This window comes from Hemitrygon akajei, chromosome 12 (genome assembly GCF_048418815.1).
Source record: "Hemitrygon akajei chromosome 12, sHemAka1.3, whole genome shotgun sequence".
Taxonomy (NCBI): Eukaryota; Metazoa; Chordata; class Chondrichthyes; order Myliobatiformes; family Dasyatidae; genus Hemitrygon; species Hemitrygon akajei.
Window position 1 is genome coordinate 48,620,618 of NC_133135.1, and position 23,004 is coordinate 48,643,621.

At 38.4% G+C, this 23,004-nt stretch overlaps 1 protein-coding gene across 6 annotated transcripts in view; it reads right to left on the reverse strand.

The window, feature by feature from the left end:
- The window catches only part of patj (PATJ crumbs cell polarity complex component), a 316,611-nt gene that overhangs the window by 57,901 nt on the left and 235,706 nt on the right, over nt 1-23,004 (reverse strand). For all 6 annotated transcript variants that reach the window (XM_073063053.1, XM_073063055.1, XM_073063054.1 and 3 more), the window contains 5 exons: nt 22,132-22,224; nt 18,121-18,195; nt 13,257-13,386; nt 10,713-10,849; nt 7,652-7,735 (listed from right to left, as the gene is read on the reverse strand). In XM_073063053.1, the coding sequence (XP_072919154.1) occupies nt 7,652-7,735; nt 10,713-10,849; nt 13,257-13,386; nt 18,121-18,195; nt 22,132-22,224 (519 nt within the window). The remainder of the gene's footprint in view (nt 1-7,651; nt 7,736-10,712; nt 10,850-13,256; nt 13,387-18,120; nt 18,196-22,131; nt 22,225-23,004) is intronic.

A 23,004-nucleotide genomic window follows, 5' to 3' on the forward strand; every position in this document is an offset into this window, starting at 1 on the left:
CTATGGCCTCTCTACTTCCTCAAAACAATAAACCCTCCACCTATCTTCATATCCTCTGCAAAATTTGTGACAAATTCATCAATTCTGTCATCCAAATCATTGACATATAACATAAAAAGAAACGGTCCCAACACAGACCCCTGTGGAACACCATTAGCCACCAGCAGCCAATCAGAAAAGTCTCCCTTTATTCCCATTCTTTGCTTCCAGCTAATCAGCCACTCCTTTATCCATGCTAGGTAGAAGGTTTGCTATAATACCAAGGGCTTGTAGCTTGTCAGCAGCCTCGTGTGGCACCTTATCAAAGGCCTTCTGAAAATCTAAGTACACAACACCAACCGATTCTCCTTTGTCTATCCTGCTTGTTACTTCATTAAAGAATTCCAACAGATTTGTCAGCAAGATTTTCCCTTGAGGAAACCATGCTGACTATGGCCTATTCTATCATGTGCTTCCAAGTAACCTGAGTCCTCATCCTTAATAATCAACTCCAACATCTTCCCAACCACTCAGGTCAGACTAACTGGCCTATAGTTTCCTTTCTTCTGCCTCTCTCCATTCTTGAAGAGTGGAGTGATAATTGTAAATTTCCAGTCTTCTGGAACCATTCCAGAACTCTGTGATTCTAAAAAGATCATTATTAATGCCTTCACAATCTCTTCAACCACCTCTTGCAGAATCCTGGGGTGTACACCAACTGATCCAGGTCACTTATCTACCTTCAGACCTTTCAATTGCCTAAGAATCTTCTCTCTATTTATGGTAATTTTACACACTTCTTGACCCTTGACACCTGGAATTTCCACCATAGTGCAAGTGCCTTCCACAGTGACAACTGACACAAATGGGCAAGAAAGTGGCAAATGAAATACAATGTTGGAAAATGCATGGTCATGCACTTTGGTAGTAGAAATAAATGTGCAGACTATTTTCTAAATAGGGAGAAAATCCAGGTATCGGAGATGCAGAGGGACTTGGGAGTCCTTGTGCAGAACACCCTGAAGGTTGTAACTTGCAGGTTGAGTTGGTGGTGAGGAAGGCAAATGCCATGCTAGTACTCATTTCAAGAGGTCTAGAATAAAGAGCAAGGATGTGATGCTGAGGCTTTATAAGGTCACTGGTGAGGCCTTACCTTGAATATTGTGAACAGTTTTGGGCCCCTCATCTTAGAAAAGATGTGCCGGCATTGGAGAGGGTCCAGAGGAGGTTCACAAGGATGATTCCAGGAATGAAAGGATTATCAAACGAGGAATGTTTGATGGCTCTGGGTTTGTACTCACTGGAATTCAGAAGGATGGGGGGGGGGGGGGGGGGAGACCTCATTGAAACCTTTTGAATGTTGAACAGCTTAGACAGAGTAAATGTGGAAAGGATGTTTCCCATGGTGGGAGAGTTGAAGACAAGAGGACACAGCCTGATGAAAGAGGGGCACCCTTTCAAAGTAGAGATGTGGAGAAATTTCTTCAGCCATAGGGTGGTGAACTTGTGGAACTTGTTGCCACATGCAGCTGTGGAGGCCAGGTCATTGGGTGTATTTAAAGCAGAGATTGATAGGTTCTTGATTGGACATGGCATCAAAGGTTATGGGGAGATGGCCAGGAACTGGGGTTGAGGAGAAAAATAAGGATCAGCCATGATTGAATGGCGGAACAGACTCGATGGGTCAGATAGCCTAATTCTGCTCCTATGTCTTATGGTCTTAAAATACTTATTCAATCCATTCCCCAATTCATTGTCCCCTATTACTACGTCTACAGAATCATTTTCCAGCAGTCCGATATCCACTCTCACCTCTCTTTTACACTTTATGTATCTGAAGAAACTATTGGTATTCTTCATAGTTGTTTTGTCTAGCTTACTTTCGAATTCCATCTTTATCTTCTTAATGATGTTTTTGTTGCCTTCTGTTGGTCTTTGAAAGCTTCCCAATCATCTAACCTTCCCACTAATTTTTGCTCTATTATGTGCCCCCTCTTTGGCTTTGACTTCTCTTGTTAGCCACGGTTATGTCATCTTTCCTTTAGAATACTTATTCCTATTTGGGATGTATATATCCCATGCCTTCCAAACTGCTTACAGATATTTCAGCCATTGCTGTTCTACTGTCATCTATGCCAGTGTTCTTTTCCAATCAATTCTTGTCAACTCTTCTCTGATGCCTCTATAAATCCATTTACTCCACTGTAATACTGATACTTCAGACTTCAGCGTCTCCTCAAATTTCACAGTGAATTCCATCATATTATGATCACCTGTCCCTAAGGGTTCTTTTACCTTAAGATTATAGCTGGGATGTTTGGATAGGTATATGGATGGAAGGGGTATGCAGGGCTATGGTCTGGGTGGAGATCGATGGGACTGGGCAGATTACTGTTTTGGCACAGACTAGAAGCATTTCCATGTCTAATCAGTGCCAAGAGATGCACAAACAAGACATAAACCATTTAATTATATAAACTGTACCAAGTGAAATCAAAGTGAGATCACACTTCTTACTGGTATATATTCGGCCTATACTTTGTGGTCAGTGGCTAACACCACGTGCTCATCAATCACCAGATGAGCTGATCTAATTCAGTTCACTTAAAGCAGATAGTATAAACACAATTTAATTTATCTACACAACAGAATAATAAGCTTGATAAATGGATGAAATTATTACCCTACAACCTACAGCCTCTTGAACTGATGTGGATAACTTCATTCACCACTACTTTGAACTAATTCTATGACCTACTGACTCACTTTCAAAGTCTCTTCACAACTCATATTCTCGGTCTTATTTTTTACTTGCACAGCTTGCTTTCTTTTGCACATTGGTGTTTCACCATCTTTGTCTTATGTATAACATTTTATTGTACTTTTTTCTGCAAATGCCCGCAAGAAAGTGAATCTCAGGGTACTGAAAGTAATATGATTGCTTTGAACTTCGAACTAAAATATAAAAATATAAAAAATAAGGAAAAACCAGCACATTAACTTTGTTAAAATCATGCACCACTTATATCATTATTCTTTTCAAGTCAGTGGTTGTTTAATAGTGATTATTATTCCATAACATATCATTTTCTCTCTCTCTCTCTCTCTCTCTCTCTGGATATCAGTGCATAACAAATTGAATTAGTTTGTTTTGACATTTGCCAATATTGGTAAATAACCACTGGAGCTATTTTCTAACTTTTCATGTTAATTGAGTAAGTGTTTCAGTTTTGAATTGTACTTTAACCATGTCTGAATGATCCCAGAATATTGCATAGGGAATCATAAGCAAGACAATAGAAAATAATACAAGGAAGCAAAAGTGAATCTGGCTTATTGTGTTCTGTTGCCAAATGTAGGAAAGTTTCCTCCTTGTTATTCAAACTTAAAAATAAAGTGATCATATATTACCAAATACTTTCACAATACAGTTGAACTATTGCATCAAAATAATTTTATTTTTTCTATTTATTAAATCATTATATTATTCAATTCATATTGTGACCCATGGATCAATACTACTGGGACACAAGCCAGATTCTGATTGACCCTGGCTGGGTCACCTGGGCATGAGTGTCTGATGTTGAAAGACCCAAAACACCTGATGACCCCAGGTTACATCACCTGAAGATGTGACCTAGTGCATCATAGGATGTATCTCCACATCAATAGGCACATAAATGAAGCCTACGTTTTCAGATTAGTTTTTCAACTTTGGGTTTTGTGTTTAATTAACCTATCTGTACAAGCTAATTAATCTTCATTTCATAGAACGCTATAACAGAAACTCCAATAGATGGCACACTTGACCAAACTAAAATTTCTTGTTGTCAATTTTGACAAAAGAAGTATTTAACTTCTGCCTATCAGGAATAAAATATACTTTCCTGTAATCAAAATGTAAAGCTCTATCAAAACACTGTTTTCAAACAAAAATCTACTAGTTACATTTAGGCAGGCTTTTACTTACAACAGTGCAAGTAATACCTTGAGCTCTGTACTGCTCTGGTGTATAGAATTTCTACCCTTACTCTTTCCACTTAGTTTCTTGCCAAGCTTATTTTTTCTCTACTCTTTTCCCCCCAACTCTAATGCTGCATGAGGTTTTCCACCTCTGGTCCACCTTTGTAAAACTAACTCTAGCCCTTCTTAATCTTTTTATCTTTCCTTGACTTTTGATCCTTTTCACCATTCTACTGCCTGCTAACCAAAATTATTGGAAGGTACAGTACATTAGTATGTTTTACTCTCTAACATTATTGTTCTTTATTTCAGTTATCTTCTTAACCACACTAACTTGGCCTGTGAACAACATTCCCTTGAACTGTTTTTACAGCTGCGTGGACCAACTGTTGCTCTGAGCAGGAAATTTTTACATGGCCTTAAAACTGCGCAACACTTTAAATGTTTCTTTTTGTAATATGCATACCATGAATATTTAGACTGAAAATTGAAAAATCACATCCAATTGATTTTTTTAATTGAAAGGTATAATGAAACACAGTGCAACAAAGAAAATCTTTAACATTTTGTAAACTTTTTCTCATCTGTCTTTATTCCAGCTGTACGGCAACAAAGGCTTTGTGTGTAGGAACATTTCAGTTACTTTGTGGTGGTGTACCCACACAGTTTAGAGGGAACAAGTGCCTGTGAGCTGCATGAATGCATTACTGAGACTGATGGTATTACTGTAGTTGCTTACATAACCATTCCTCAAGGTCAGAAAAGATTTAACTCTTACTTTTTAATTCTTATTAAAATGTTACCATGTGATACTTGTGTGTCTGGTACAACACTGCAAAGACCTATAACAAAAGGTACATGCTTTTTTGAGATTGTGTCATAGTTCCAATGCCATACTTTAGCACCTCAGTGTGTAACTCAGTCAATTTCTGTCTTATACTTCTGTATTTGTGCTTGATTTAATGAAGATTTACAAAATAAAGTTGTGCCAAGAACAAATTAGAAAGAAATAATGAGCAACACACGTAAAAGGCCAAAAAGACAACAATCAAGAACTTTGTAGTTTAATTTTGTCATTCATAAGAAGCTTAGCACTTCTGATATCCTAAGAGATGCAGGGGTCAATGGACAATAAGACAAATGATATCAGGAAGAGGGGCTTCTGTAAAGCGACTGTAAAAGTTTTAAGTAGAAAGAAGAGAAACTTTTATAAAGTTATTCAAAATTATGAGCTGAATAAGGAGAAATTTTCAATTAGCAGAAGGATTACCACCCCAGAAAATTCAAACACTCTACTTAATTCTGTACTTCATGTTCATTTTTCCCATTCTCTTCTTCATTCCCTGAGAACTTGTCAAAAATATTGGAAAAAGGTTTCCTGATTTCTACTATTCTATCCATAAAAAAGTTTCCTGCTTAGCTCCTAATATGAATGCTAATTTTAAGATAACATACATCCAGTGGGAAAACATACTTTTTGTATCAAATCCATTCATTCATTTAAATTACTTGATTAGATTACTCCTTAAGTTTCTAAAGTTAATAAAGACAGGACTCATGAAATTTATCCTTGTAATTTAACTTTTAAATCTTGGTATCTTGGTATCTCTCTGTTGATATCATTTAAGCTAGTATTTCCTTCCTGAGGTGTCCAGAAATAAACACTTTGCTTTGGATGAGATCATTCAAAGGCATTTCCGGTTTCCCAATGCTCTTTAAACGCAATTAGCTTTCCTGTTTAGTTTTTGTCCGTGCACTTGCTTTCAACGATTTGTGGACATAGACAGCGAAACCAAATTTGCTCTCTAGATGTCCTCTCACCCTTAAAAAAAGATGTAACTTTCTCAGATCTAGCTGAATAACTTTATGCTTTTCTACACCAAACTTAAATTTTGTTCACTGTTTTAATTTTTCTATATTCATTCATAACTTCATGCCATTAATTTAGTAAAACCACAAAGCAGCTTTTAACTCTTTTATCTAGTTAATTTATAAATCGGCTGATAAATTTAAATCTCAGTATAAAATTTTAGGAAATAATGCACGTGATTGCAAGAGGCGGTTGAGGGTTGTAGCCTCAGCCAGCTGCATCGCAAACACAACCCTTCCCACCTGTGAGAACAACTTTAAGAGATGATGCCTCAAGAAGGTGGCTAACATCATTAAGCACCCTCACCATTTGGGACATGCCAGTACCATCAGGGAGGAAGAACCCACACTCAACAATTCAAAAACAGCTTCTTGCCCTCTGGAATCAGATTTCTGAATGATCCCTCAACCCATGAACACAACTTCATTATTCCTTTATTTGCAGCATTTATTTTGTAATTTATAGCAATTTCATACCTCTGCACTGTACTGTTGCCACAAAACAACAAACTTCATGTCATATTAGACAGCGATAATAAACCTGATTCTGATTCTGAAATATCATTTGCCAATATTCCATCACCTAGAGAACAAACTCTAATCTCGGCTACTTACAACCAATCATGAACCAGGTTTTACTTTTTAATTTCATAATCTTTCACTTTCACCCATAACCTCATGCAAAATGTGATAATCCTTTATAACATAACAAGTAATGAGATGGATATATAATAAGACAAGCACGCCATGCACATTTAGCAGATTCAGCGGCCACAATGTTATTCTCAGACTGAGATATATTTTAAAACCACTTTTCAATTTCAGTAAAGTATTAAAATTTTGCTTGAATCAGGCAAAAATAATTTTCTTTTCCAATAACAAGAAAACTAGTCATCTAGAAATTCTACCATGTACAACAACATTTTTAAATAGCATATAATCAATAATGATCAAAGTCTAACTGTTATACGTAAACAGGTACTTCTCACACTGGTGAGAAGAAGCTCGTTGCCATTCCTTCTTACAGATGATGTGTCCAATCATGTCAAACAGTGTGCAGTGTATACTTTCATATTATTGACAAGCTAGCCACTAAAGTGTGCCTTGGGGCATTATCAGAATAAAATTTATCTCATTTAGACTTGCATAAAATTGCCAGAGTCGCTGTGCAATGTTAGCATGTAATGTTTTTTCTGGCTCTGCCTATTTTATAACCAGTATGTTCTTAATTATTGACAAAAGCACTAGATAGGATTCATAAGTAATTACATATTTGGCAAACTATAGAATACCGGTACAGATAAAAGTTGGATTTCTATGACTAGCCTAATCATTCAGTTTTAACTTCACCTCCCCATCCATTGTTTTCTGCCCAAAATACAAATCAATATAAATTGTTTTCCTGAGGTTATCTTTAAAGGAACAAGCAATGTCACTTTTTGATTCTATGGCTTCACAATCATTTTCTTGTAAACAAAGTTATTTAGTAGAATGAAAGAAAACACCACATTTAAATCTTTTTTCAACACAATTAAATACCTAGTAGGTTAAAAGTCAATGCTGTAGCTAGTTATATTCTACAAAGATATAAAAGATGTATATTCAGAATGTCTAGTTGTAAACCAAATACTTACATCCCATGCTAGCAATTTGTTATTAGGGATGATCATACAGTATTAATAGATTTAAGCATGAAATATTTTTGGAGGAAACAAAAACAGGTTGAATGATGTGGTTGTGAAAGTGGGTGGGAGATCTAACTTTTTTAGCTAAAAAGGAATTGCCACCAGCAATAATATTTATGTACTGTCAGTCCAAAATACATCACTTCAATACTCACCTCCAGTACTTGGTCACCAGCCCAGAGCCTATTATCTTTAGCAGCTGCACCTTCTTCATATACTTCATGAATAACTATTGCATTCTGAAATAAATTCATAGTTTAACAATTAACATTACCAGAATTTGTATGCATTTAGAAACAGTTTTCAAAATCATTTTGGATAAAATTCATTATTATGCAGTCACACCCTAGTACATCGTTTTGACAGGCAGGCTAAACCAGGTGAGGGTAACTGGGGGTAATATACCGTGGTGAAAATGGGGACATGCCTGTCCGAGCATATGAAGTCAGCTCCGGCTGATTGGGTGGATGAGATCGAGAGTGAGATCCAATGGCCAAGAAAGCGCTTTGTGTAGAGCAACACAGAATAAGACATGGTTATCCACTGCAATCAAAGAAGACCCAGTGTGTGATGACTAATTGTACCACTGGACCTGGACTTCCGAGGAACTGGAACTGTCCCAGTGCAATGGCTTTTCCACTTTAAAAACTCCCCCACACAGATTTCACAGTTACTGTTGGATACGATGGACTGTAAATGAAAAAAAATCAGGGTGTACACCAAGTGCAGAGAATGGACTGGCCTTGTATAATGCTTTTAATCATTGCATCCTCCAAATCTACATTTTCATTGTAACATTCAAGATAAATGTCGATACCTTCAATTCCCTCATAGTTCCTAACTTGTTGAAGTAGTGAAATCATTTCATTTTTACTCTTGGCTGTTTCTGGAATCTCCAAGCCTGAATGTTTGAAACCGCAGTGAGCAAAACAATTCTGAGTTGTCTTACTGCTTATTAATTGCCAACTATCAGTAAGAAAAATCACTGCTTTTTCAACAGAAACACATAGAACTGACACTGTTTTAATGATATTCACTTTTGTACTGTGTAGTGTCTAAAGGCCACACAAGTTCACACGACTGATGCTCATCAGAATCTGCCTGGCACCAGTCTCCTGTCCCAGTTAGGTGGCATTGTGTCCCAAATAAATGAGGGAAATTCTGGCTGTTTTCTCGATTAGTTTTTGTTCGTTAAGAGTTGCCACAATTAATGAATGGACCAGTTAACCCACATCCTCTGTAGATATGTTTTCATTGATGGATATCAAAAATAAAGGCTTAGTAAGGTTTTCACAAGTGCACTGGTCCGAAAATTCATTATTTAGTAAGTGATAAATTGCCACAGTGATTATCAAAACAAAATTTAAAAAACTGTCAAGCTAGAAGACTGAAATACAAACAGAAAATGCTAAAATATCCTGCAGGTAAGACAGCATCCATGGATAAAGAAACAGAGTTCATGTTTCAGGTCAAAGACGTTTTATCAGAAACCTGCACACTAAACTGAGAAGATTCTGGGCTTTTTAAAAAAAAACTTTTGTACCTCTAACAATGCATGGCCATTCTGTTGTATTAATTCATCTATATACATGCACATTGTATGTTTTGCGATAGTGTAACGATGGCCAAATGTTTAAAACTATGAGCTAGATATTTAGCAGCTCCAGAGTATACTAGCTGTGGTAATCAGATCAAGTACTGCCCTTCATGGAACCACCTGATTTTCATTTCATACATTCCAATAAGATTTTTCTTTGGACAAAAATAAACATACGCACACCAATGAACACACAATGGAATTCTAGGTATATATGCTTAATGTTCGAGATCCGCACTATTAGTGGACTGTCACTGAATACCAAATGAAAAAGACTCCCCACTATATAAAGGATTTCTGTACCTCAAACGTTTTCTACTCTTCCAGTGCATGAGCATCTAGATATACAGCATCAGCAAATTTGATTCCTATTCCCCTTCCGACATGTCGGACCTTGGCCTGCACTTGTGCCAAAATGAGGTCACCCTCAGGGTAAAGGAGCAACAGCTTATATTCACTCTCCTCTCCTATCAGATTCAGTTTCTCCATCCCTTGACCTTTCCCATGCATTGGACTTCAGCTATCATCTTCCAGCTAGCCTCCTTCCCTTCCCCATATCTTTTTATTCTGGCATCTTCCTCCTTCCCTCTCAGTCATGAAGAAGGGTCTCAGCCCAAAAAGTCCACTATCTATTCACTTCCATAGAGGCTGCCTGATCTGTTGAGTTCCTCCCTCCAGCATTTTATACGAGAATTATTTTTCCTGGCTTGGATACTAATTACAATGGCTTCCAGACTAATTCATGCCAACCTGTCAGTTGAAGCAGCCTTTTCCTGTCACAGGTTGTACCTGTACGGATCAGTTTCTTTCAATGTCCAACATGCATATAGTTTAGTACGATATTCTGAAGGATGTTGTTGAGGAAAAACTAGTTCATATAGCTTCAAAGCATGCCTGTCATTGAGCAGTGCTGGAGTTTACCTCATGCTCTCCTTCAGGCCTGCTCACATTGCCTCTTCCGACTAAAGTACCCATCCTCACCCACCTTTAAACTCACAACCCAACAACTGGTCTCCTAAGCCAAAAGCCTATTCCCACCTACCAGCCAATTACGTTCTATGCAGCTTTCTCCTCTGACTGCAGTCATATCTGAATTTTAAGTAAATGACCCACAACAAACAGAGCATAGACAAACCTTTCTGCAATGCACTGGTATGCCTCTGGGGGTATCAACAGATTTTTCAGTGTATACTTCACATCTAAGCATAATGTTACTTTAATTCCCCTTACACAGGCCAAGCACCTTCTAGCTTTAGGAACATTTCACAGCTTGGTTAAAACATAATTTTGCAGATACTGAAGATTTTTGCTTTTATCCTGTACCAGCAACTTTATAGAATAGAGCAAAGCAACCAAAATGCTGAAGGAACTCAGCAGGTCAGGCAGCATCTATGGAAATGAACAAACAGTCAACATTTTGGGCCAAGATCCTTCTTCTGGGTCTATTTCAATGGCCTTGCCTGCTAAACTACATCATAATATTCTATTTACTACTCTGCAAAATAAAAAATATAACTTGCATTCCTTATTTTGTCTTGTGTTATACCAGTCATTAGAGTAATGATGAAACATTATACAATTCCCTTTAGCCTTCTCACATCCAGAAAGAGTTTACTCACCAACAATGTGTCCCTTCCACCCACGATACTGAGTCCAAGCCCTGAGCGGCCCTTTGAAATTTCCAAGACAGTTTCTTGGCCTGGGACTATAGGACAAGTTGCTGGATCTGGTACCATTGCAGGCACGGCTGTATTAGCTTTACAAAAATGAGAAGTATGTATGATTAAACTGAAAAAAGGCTCATGAATATACAGAAAATTCATTTGACTGCCAGGCTCTGAAGAGAACAGCATTGCCTATGCTCTGGGAACTATGGGTTCTGAGTAAATTATATGTATTAATATATAATCTGCAACTAGAATTCTAGGTAGCCTCTCTGATAAAGAATTTTCTAAAGCAAAAAATGATAGTCATGAAATCATGAAAACATTTCTGAATAGTCCATGAACCCATGACTATCCTTACTACTTTGCTCTTTTTTGCACTATCCATTCATCCACCTAACTATTCACATTTATTTTTTGTATTTCTTATTATAACTTATAGTAATTTATGTATTACACTATACTGCTGCTGTAAAACAATAAACTTCACAACATATGTCAGTAAGAATGATCTAAGTCTAGTGTACAGAGATACCAGGATCTACCTTTAATGTCAGCTTATTGCTTCTTAAATAATTAAGAGACTTTTGCTTATGCTGCTCTAAATAAATTTTATTCCAAACATTAACCAAACTTTGTACAGTAAACAATATCTTTCTTATCACATCTAGAAATAAACTTTAGGTGATATTTGAGGTTAACATTTTCCAAACAATGTTAAATATCTTGTAGGATCACTTTTCAAATGGCTCCTTTAGAATCAGAGAAATCTCATTCTAGCCATGATACAAACACTAGGTATCAGCCTTGTGATTCTTCTTCTTGGTGCCTACATGATTTAGATTTAGACACAAGAGATTTTATCTTCATTCTTCCTTCCCCAACTTGAATCCAGCTGCCAATCACCCCTTTGCACCATGATCAACCTATTACTTGCCAGCTCTTGCCCCAACCCTCACTATTCCCCTCCCCTCTTTGAACTGGCTATCTTCCCTCTGCAGTCTAGATGAGGGCCTTAACCTAAAAAGTCTTCATTAATCTCTAAACATTTGATGGTGTTCTTATGCTTTGGACGCTAGAATTAGTCATTGAATTCCACATGTAGTCATACAGCACTATACTGTTTAATATACATGATCTCTAATCTGTTAGCAATTCTATTAGCTACTTTGATAGATGCTCTATGTAACAGTACTGGCTTTAAATTCACTGAAAGATGTTAATATTTCAACATTTTTGAGGCATATACATTTCAAAAGACCATAAGAAATAGGAGCAGGAGTAGGTCATCCGGGCCATCGAGCCTGCCCTGCCATTCAATAAGATCATGGCTGATCTGTCTGTAACTCAGCTCCATCTACCTGCCTTTTCCCCATTAACCTTAATTTGACTTATGTTCTGGTGAATAGACATCATTTGGCTCTAATTGTAATCACTCCCTGTCACAAAAATATACTTCCCAGATTTTACCATTTAGTTAATAGAAAATTACACAATATTGATGATTAATTTTTCTCTGTATTCTCAGAGCTTGTTCCACTTTGATGTCATAGAGGGCATTAGAAGTTTACACTGATCCACCACTCAATCATGTCCTGCCTTCTAAATTTATTGTCTACCCAACATACAATAATGACTACAATTGTATAGTAATTACTGCTACTTTGAAATTACGAGGGCAAAAACTAGACTCTGCAAATGAGCACAATTAAAAAGTGATACTGCATAGATTATAAAATATGTATTTATATTTATCAGTTTGTGAATGAAGTCATTGGATTTCCAGATAGAATTTAATAAAATTTGAAATAGATGAATATTGTAAACAAGTAAAGATTAAAATACAGAAAAAGAGGAAGTAGGCAGAGGACTATTAAAGAAAATTCTCAAAATTAATTAAAGTACGGCTCAGACTGGAGCTAAACTGCTTAGAGGGTCTCAAGATATTTCTTGAGGATTTTGCAAATTACTTACATTTATTTGTTTTGACCTGTGCCCCTGTGCTGATTGCAAAAGTGATTTGGAAAATTTAATAGTCAGCAGAACTTCAGAAGTAGCTTCTGATTCTAGTTCAAGGTTCTTGACGGGAGCAAGTCAATAATGAGAGTATATCTGAACCTCTTTGCTTAAAGGTGCATCATCACACCTCAGCCTATGTTGCCTTATTGACAATCCACAAGACTTTCTCACCCACATGATTTTTATTTTATTTTATTTTCAGAGATATTTGTTCCAGAAATTAGGCATATAAATAGCAGGGCAACTTCAATAAATGCTTATATGTGGTACATCAGGTTTAGAGAAGACAAGGCTGTAAAATGAAAATACAGCATGCTTGTGAAATAGTATTCCTACATAGTTTATGATGTAAATGGGTAAAATATCACAATGTAATCAAGGGACAGCAATTAAGACAGCTTCAATTAACCTTCAACTATCAAAGAAATAGTAATAGCAGCTAGGTTTCCATTAGCAAGTGGAAAAGTTGGAGGTACTTACTGTTATCCGAAGACTCAGAATCTGAGTTAAGGTATGAGAGTGATGGAGGGGCAGAATGTTGCAGGGAACTCTCCTCACAACTGATAGTCAACTTTACGGCTCCTTTCGCTTTTTTCAGGAGGTTGATAGCCTACAAGAAAAAAGTAATTCAGAAATCAATGCAGGTGTCCCCTGCTTTATGAAAGTTCACTTTATGCCACTTCACTTTTACAAAAGACTTACATTAGTACCTGTTTTCACTAACCGAAAGAAGGCCAAAGAGGATTTTCGCTTTTACGAAAAAAGGCACCCACTTTAAACTTGTGTTTGCCTCGAGAAAGACTACCATGACCATGAAGCCTTGTGCGGGCAGGTGTGTATGTGCTAATTTTTTTCTACAAATTGGTTTTGGCTAAATGTTCCCGATTCTGGTAAATGAAACTACACTGTACATTCATTATTTCTACTTTATATAGGCTGTGTATTTATCATATCATTCCTGCTTTTACTATATGTTAGTGTTATTTTAGGTTTTATGTGCTATTTGGTATGATTTGGTAGGTTTTTTTTGGGTCTGGGAATGCTCAATAATTTTTCCCATATAAATTCATGGTAATTGCTTCTTCACTTTATGCCATTTAGGCTTATAAAAGGTTTCATAGGAACGCTCTACTTTCGGATAGCGGGGGAAACCTGTGTATCTAATTTTAATCTGCTGATAACGTAGAATATGACTGGAACAAACTAATCTTTGGCCAGCAGTCCTACAGAGAACTGCCAGTTAATTGGCCTGCATTGGTCAGTTCTTTGTTGATATTTGCACCCCAACTTTCAATTGCAAAGGTTAGAAAGGAGGTGGAGGTCAGAAACTGATTTCTCTAACCTCCTACCTTGGGAACTTCTCCCTTCTCCAGCCCTGTATCTCTTTCAACAATCAACTTCCCAGCTCTTTACTTCATCCTTCCCCTTCCCGGTTTTACATATCACCTTGTGCTTCTCTCTCCCCTCCCCCACCTTTTAAATCTACTCAGCTATTTTTCCTCCAGCCCTGCCGAAGGGTCTCGGCCCAAAATTCAACTGTACTTTTTTCCATAAATGCTTCCCGGCCACCTGGGTTCTTCGGGCATTTTGTGCGTTGCTTATCACTTAGATATCAAGCATCACTCAGTCCATGAAATCAAACTTATTACCTTTGTCAAATTGAGCTGATGTACTCTTGAGGTCTGATTAAATAATTTTCAGAAAGGAAGCTTGCCACTGTAAAAACTTATGTGCAAAATATTCATCATATCAATTTACTGAAACAATTTATTCAGTTTGCATTTATTATTAAAATACAAAACCAGATTCAAATTTTCAGAGAACTATTAGGGAAAATGAAATTACATTGCCTGTTGAAATTTAATTAGTAGCAATAGATCTTACTGTCAGTTTAATTCAAATTCATACAGTTCAAGATGAGTTAAAGTTAAAATTGTTCCAGCCTGATTGTAGTAAATGAGCCTAAAACTCAAAATAAGAAGAACTTTTCCTTCCCAACATTAATTTCTTTGTCATAGTTACAGTCACAGAAACAGGCCTTTTGGCCCTCCAGACCAAGTTGACTGGTCCCATCTACTTGCATCTGGACCACAGGCCTCCATGCCCCTCTCAACCACATACATACCTATCCAAACTTCTCTTAAATGTTGCAGTTCTCCACCTCTGCCGGCATCTTGTTTCACACTCACATCACCTTCTGAGTGACGGAATTCCCTCTCAAGTTCTCCTTAAATATTTCATCTTTCACCCTAAACCTTTGACTTCTAGTTATAGTCTCACTCAATCTCAGGGAACAAAGCCTGAATGTATTTACTTTATTTATACCCTTCAGCATTTTGTATGCCTCTTTAAGATCTCCAGTGATTCTCCAAAGTTCTAGGGAATAAAGTCCTAACATATTCAACCTTTCCTTATAACTCATGTCCTCCAGTCCTGGCAATATCCACGTAAATTTTCTCTGCACTCTTTCAAACTTACTGATATCTTCTCTGTAGGTAGGCAACCAGAACAGCACACAATACTCCAAATTTGGCTTCACAAACATTTTATACATAACATCCCACCTCTTGTACTCAATGCTCTGATTTATGAAGACAATCTTAATTTTATAAATTGTTTACAATACTATAGTACTCAATATTTTTTGATTATGAACAGCGGGTAAAGGACAGCCTTCATAGTTTCATCATATTCACTTTGGCAGTGTTCTGCTTCACCTCGCCCATCTATATCAGCAAGCAATGTGTTAAAAGCCCTCATACTACATTATAAGCTCCTACATTTAATGGCCACTTTATTAGCTACTCCTGTACTTAATAAAAGTAGCCACTGAGTGTATGCTCATGGTCTTCTCCTGCCATAGCCTTTCCACTTCAAGATTCAATGTGCTGTACATTCAGAGATGCTCTTCTGCACACCACTGTTTTAATATGTAGTAATTTGAGTTACTATTCCCTTTCTGTCAGCTTAAACCTCCTCCAATCTCTTTCATTAACAAGGTATTTTCACCTACAGAACTGCCACCCAGCCCAGTGGAAGTTTTTTATCTGTTTTTTTGCACCATTCTCAGTAAACTCTAGAGATTGTTGTGTGTGAAAATCCCAACTGTCAGCAGTTACTGAGATACTCAAACCACCGCATCAGGCAACAACAATAATTCCGTAGTCAAAGCCACTTAGATCACATTTCTTCCCCGTTCTGATGTTTGGTCTGAACAACAACTGAACCTCTTGACCATGTTTGCATGCTTTTATGCATATTGAGTTGCTGCCACATGATTGGTTGACTAGATTGTCTGCAGTAATGAGCAGGTGTACAGGTGAACCTAATAATTTGTCCACGGAGTATATGTTCATGTGCTGAATAGCCAGTTCTCTATACCATCAAATCAACTCATCATTTATATCTTAACTTTCTGTCAGTGTATTTCAAGCAATAAAATTGAAGCACTGAGAGTAAGATGCTTAATTTTATAAAGCTATCTGCAGGAATTAAACACTGAAATATCCCGAAGGCTGTTCTGTTTAAAATTTAAAATTCAAGATGGTGGCGTGACGCAGCTTGCAGCGGCCACTCCGGAGCTGATTATCTGTTATTTGTGAAGTGGGGTGCCGTGCGCAATCATAATCGATTGAAAACGGATGTGGAAGCACAGAGAAACATCGGGAAATTCCAGGAAGACCTTTTTCGTTGTTGCTGCTGCTGTGAGGTCTGGGACTCTGCTGGGAAGAACAGGCCCCCAGTCCTCGGGGTTGCGTTGCCGATGGCCGTTGGCGGGGCCGTCTTAATACGCTCGGCAGAGGATGGTGCTCGGAGAAGCTGTGCCGGAGGGGATGGTCGTCGGCTCGGAGGTTCGATGGACTCGGAGTCCTTTCAACAGACTCAGGTCGCTTTCGGTGTGTGCTGCGTCTGCGAGGCTGGTTTCGACGGAGCTTCCATTGTGTGCTGCGTCTGCGAGGCTGAGTTGGGCGGCGCCTTGGAAGTCCATAGCGGGGGTATTCCCTTCTGCCGCCAGCGTGGGATGGCGAGTCTGTTGGGACCCTGGGGACTTGTGGAAACTGTGGTGATTTCTTTTGAACTTACAGTCCTTTAACATCTTGGACTATTTTTACTGTGCCCATAGTCTGTTTTTTATCAATTATGCTATTGTTTGCACTGTTGTAACAATATGTTGTAATTATGTGGTTTTGTGCAGGTCTTGTAGCATTAGTTTTTGGTCTTGTTTTTGTCTGGTGGATTTGGAGCTCCTTTCCGGGGAACACGCTAGACGGTAGCACGATATTAATACACAGCAGCCTCTCCGGACTCTGGATTGGGGATTGCCAAATGTTACGTGGATTTTCTGGTGTAGTCTGTTTTGTCATATGCTTTTGCGATATCACTCTGGAGGAGCGTTGTCTCATTTTTTAACTGCATTGCATTTGTGGTTTCTAAATGACAATAAACTGAAACTGAACCTGAATCTGAATCTGTTTAATGAAAGGAAGGGGAACAGCTCCTGGAAAGGCAGAGGCATGGAATATTACCGGACCTTTGTTGTTCCCTGGGGTTCCACTTTGCCTCACCCCCAGAGTTATGGTAGGAGAATTATGAAACAACTGTAAAATTTCAAGTCTTTCATATTCTCCAGTTAATGTACTTTAATGAGTCATTATGCATGATTATACACTCAGTGGCTACTTCTTCAGGAGAGATTACTCAGAAATCATAAATAAATATGTTTGGGACCTTGGTCAATCAAAATCATTCTAAAGCAGTAGAAAATGCCAACCAAGAGGACTGCAGAGTCTAACATGTCCACAAATAATATGAACAAGAGAAAATCTGCAGATGCAGGAAATCGGAACAACACATACAAAATGCTGGAGGAACACAACAGGCCAGGCAGCATCCATGGAAAAAGCAGTCAACGTTTCGGGCCAAAGCCCTTTGGCAGGACTGGAGAAAAAAAGCTGAGGAGTAGATTTGAAATGTGGGGGGAGGGGAGGGACAATAACCAGGTGATAGGTGAAACTTGGAGGGGGAAGGATGAAGCAAAGAGCTATGAAGTTGATTGGTGAAAGTCACAGAAAGCCATGGAAGAAAGAAAGAAAGAAAAAGGGGGTGGAGTGGGAAGGAGCACCTGAGGGAAGCAATGGCAGGCAAGCAGGTAACATGAGAGAGGAAAAAGGGGACTGGAAATGGTGAAGGGGGGAGAGGGAAGTATTACCGGAAGTTTGAGAAATCGATGTTCATGCCATCAGATTGGAGGCTACCCAAACAGAATATAAGGTGTTGTTCCTCCAACCTAAGTGCAGCTTTATCGCGACAGTGGAAGAGGCCCTGAATGGATAAATATGATTACCTTTTCAGGAGGTTGTGCCACTACAATCTCATCATCCACAGCCAGGATTCTATCCCCTACTTTGATTCTTCCATCCTAAATGAATAAATTGTAATAAATTTGTATAAGATTAGTTTTACTGAAGACATCACAACTATATTTTGAAAAAGAAAACTGTGCCTTATTGTGGCCTTTAATTGCAGTAAGGGTAACAGTGAGGACAAAGTTATTGCTCTGAGATGTGGGGGGAGGTGAGGAGGAAAGAGCCAATGATAATAAACACTTACAGAAGCAAATTGTACGGACTAAACCTGACTGGGAGAAAAAGCCATCAAATTAAAATGGATTGAGTTAAATGACATCTCGGTATAAAAACATGTGGAAGTAATTTATAGGCTTTCTACTAGCAGAACCACTTCTTGTGAGAGTACGTAATTAAAAAAATGAACAGCTTGTAGCAAAAGTTATCCAGTAACTGTACAGGAGGGACACGTATCTTCATAATGATTAGGAAAATTAAACTGAGTAAAGCAGTTTGAAGGAAAAGTTCAAAGAATGCATTCAAGAGAATCTCCTGCAGCAAAAATTCAGGAAACCATCTAAGAAATAAAGGTTATTTTAGTCATTGCCTTGTATAATCACATGGTTAGTTAATTGTAATTTCATATTTTGGGATCCTCAAGGGAAAAGTAACCACAAAATGGTGAAGTACTATTTTAAATGTGATGCATAGCAAGTAAATAGGTATAAGAAAAGAACTGGTCTGAGTAGATTAGGGAAATCCAATTGCACCTGAATGAGTGGGGGGGCGGGGAGCAGTGGCTGTTGAAATTTGTCCAGACACACCAAGCAAGGGTCACCAGTTTCCTTCCATGAAATCAGGTGGGTCTAAACAAAGCAGACTTTAACATAAATATATTTAATTTTATCAATAATGTTCCTGACACTAGACGATTTTAAATTCCAGATTTATTTACTTGAATATACATTCCCCACCTGTCACATTGGAAATTGAATTTGTGTTTCTACACTAATAATCCACAATATATCCACTATGTTGCTAAAACCCTAACCTGCATTTTCAAAGAATTTGCCTATTCTTCAAAACTGCTTGAGGCACGATCACCTCCAGCTAGATTTCAGGATGGTTAATGCAATCATTTTGGTATTCCAACAGAAACCACATACTCTTCCCTTGCCAATGTTGCTAGCAAACCAAACTGTTGGTAACCGAGAGCTTTTGTAAAGACAATATACTTTTACCTTTATATTATCTCCCAACTTCCAGCCTGTTATCACTTTACCAACCCTCGACACTCTCTTTCTTGAATTTGCCTCTATGAGATTTCATTATTCCAATGCTAAACTGGTCTCCCATTCTGCATACAGTCGTCCCTCGGTATCCGCGGGGGATTGGTTCTAGGACCCTCCCCCCCCCCCCCCCCCCCCATGGATACCAAAATCCACGGATGCTCAGGTCCCTTATATAAAATGGTGTTGTTCTTGCATATAACCTATGCACATCCTCCTGTATACTTTAAATCATCTCTAGATTACTTATAATACCTAATTCTTTGCATCAAACAAATCTTGCAGTGGTTGTAGGCATGTTGTTATCCCTTGGGTGACACGAAGGCTTCATTCCATCGGAGGATCGTACTCGAGGATCATATCCTTTAACACTTGCGCCTGTTGAAAAACTGCTGCAAATTTTTCAAGTGTCCAAATTGACGGCTCTGCCTCCTCTAAATCTTCTGCATCATCATCATCTTCCGAAGAGGATTTCAGCAGATCGAGTTCCTCGTTGGTAAGGGTTTCTCTATGTTCATCTATGTGTTCCTTGACGTCATCCTCGATCACGTCAGAGAAGTCTTCCCTACCAACTTCCCTTGCAACTGCAGGACTTGCAAAACTCGTTGACCTCCGACCTCATTCGGGGCCAATAAAACCGGTCCTTGAGCAACCCATAGGTCTTCTCCACCCCCAAGTGTCCAGAGTGTCGCCTCGTTTAAATCAGGGTGAATTACACCGTATGTGACAAATTCAAATCCCAAACGAGAAACCCCACAAATGTAGCATCCGTGCCCCCAATTTACCCCCGTTCGCCTAGGGTTAACCACTGTCGCCCCACCAATAGTGCAATACTTTGGTGTAAATACGGTGTAATGCTCCCCCAGTACACACCTGCAACACAAATATCAGACAATACATCAAAGGTGAGTAAATAAGTGCAACTTTATGGTTATTTCTTAGTGAGGGGTTAGTAGAAACAGATAACCTAAAGGCGCCAAATCAGTAAGTTTATCAGTTTGTGCAAATAAGATTTTAATACGCTGGAGCTCACACCTCCGGTTCCATCCACGACCTTCCAAGCCTTCGGCCACCGTCCAGTATCCGCCGCCCTGGAACCGCTGTCCGCTCCTCACATGACTGTCTTCCTCGCTCGCCTCCCAAAAAAGACCGCAAACTCCCGCTCAGCTTACACATACAAGATAGCATAACAATTCTCCACTGGTTAGTTCCCCCTTATCGGCAATCATAACCCAAACATTCCAGACACAGAAACCCATTACAGCATTAAATAACAATACAGAGAAGCCATTTCATTAGCCTGAACAGTTAACACCACAGTTACTGGTACGGAGAGTCCTACACAACATTCAAGATATTCCTGACCTGCATCAATAGTGGGGAAGCCCCTGAAATCACTGACTACCTCACTTCATAATGGCTTCCAACATACATTGACTGTCTCGGGCTTTACAGAGTCTACAGCCTCTGCCAAACGAAGAATTGCATCTGCAATTGTGAAGCTCCTCCATAAATCCATGATGCTGCAGTCAGGGTTAGCATCAAGGGCAGCACAAATCCTCCCGAAGGTGAGGCGAATGTAAGTCACCTTAACGCCACTCTTCAAAAGATCTAAGATTTTTATTTTCTCAGTGAGAGATAGCACTTTACTCTTAGCCTTTCAGGAATTGCTTTACCCACTTATTTGTTTTTTAGGAGCCATTTTTTCACAGAAACACAACACAAGTAGCGAACAAACGAAACGCGAAGTGAACACCAAGTGCTGGAGAGAGTCTGCGGATCTGTGAAATGGCGGGAGGCTACAGCAGGGTATGCCTACACATCACTTCATGCACGTGGATTAAGCATACGGCAAATTCAAGTTTTGCTTTTTGGAACTTCCTGGAATTTTTTTTTCAGATCTTTTGGATCCGCAATTGCAGAACCCAAGGATACGAAGGGCCGACTGTACTTCATAGATTTTCACCTTCTTTGCATTTATTGATCTACATTGGCTCTTGATATAACAATGCCTGAAAGTATAAAGCCCTTACCAGATCTTTAAATTTTCTTGTAAGTACCACCATTCACAGCATTATAACAATAGTCCATTTCTCTACATGTAACTGTAAATTTTTGTATTAGTCTACTGACTACTCTTTTGTTGCATCAGAATTGATGCACCATCCTTCAGCTACTTTTATTCTGCATTCTGCAATGTCCTTCCTGAGCCTCTCAATCTTTTGCCCTTGAATAAGAAATCATTTAAAATCCATCTCTTAGATCAAGATTGTGATCAGTTCTCTGTATATCTCCCTCCTTGGTTCAACATCTAGTTCTTTCCCAGCATCCATGTAAAGCACCTTGGGATATTAATGGTGGTATATAAATGTAAGTCGCTTTATCAACGCACCCATCTGAAAATGGCAATTAAGTACTGGCTTTACACAGGTTACAGTACACTAAGCTAAATCATTTAAATATTTTAATAAACATTTAAATCACTGATTCTTTAAGATTATTTTCTGTCTGAAGCTGTAAAATTAAGGCACATATAACTGCCTGCCTTAGATTTTGGGAAAAGGTATTTTAAAACAATTTATGTTTGCCAATGCCATTGACTCCTGGGAACATTAAAAAGTGTTCACAATATTGTTGAAAAAAGAATGCAAACTCAGAGAATTAATTATCCAAAAGACAAAAAGTACTTACGATGCAAAGTTATTTGAGTCAATTGCTTACCTTTATTGCTGCTCCATTGTCAGTGAGGCTTTTAATAATGACTCCTTCATTTGTGTTGTCTTCACTGATAGCTAGACCAAGACCACTTTGGTCCTATAAATTAGGTTTGAGGATCCAATATATTAGATGTGGAGCATTTCTGATAACTCATTACTGATGTTTAATTTCTATGAATGCATATTTCTTTACAATTTCTTTACAATTTCTTAATTCTTCCATAATTAACTTTCCAAATAATATGCTATGGCAACTGTAAGGCTAAAATTATTAAGAAAACCCTTAATATTCACCTCCATTGTCATTGGAAAAATATCTCACAGAATAAAGAATTAGCTCATCTCAAAGATAACAGCAGGAACATTAAAATTGGCTTGGTGTTCTTGAGTTGGCTGGGGTAAGGGTTCACTGTGAACTGTTTAGTCAATTTAATGCAGTCTGTGTTAGCAGAGCTATATTCAAGGCGAGAAGAACTAGAACAACAACACTACATATTTCACCGCTGGTATGAACATTGAATTTCGAATATTATGCAATCCTTACTTTCGGTGTTCCATTATTTCTCTCCTTTTGATGATCCTTCGTCCTCCCACTTTTGTTCCTTTTCCTGCATCATCTTTCCAGACCCCGTCACCCATTTTCATCTTCCTAACCCCCCTAGTTCTATCTTCATACTGCCCTCACATTCCATCCATTAGATCCCCTCTCCCATCTGCCCTACATCACTTCCTAATGATTTTCATTATCAACTTCATTACTGCCAGATTCCAGCATTTTTCACCTTTGCATCCTCACTTCATTCCCCCTACCCTCCCCCATCTGGATTCCTCCTCCGTCTACTTCAATGTATCACCCACCTGCCTCCATTGTCCAACT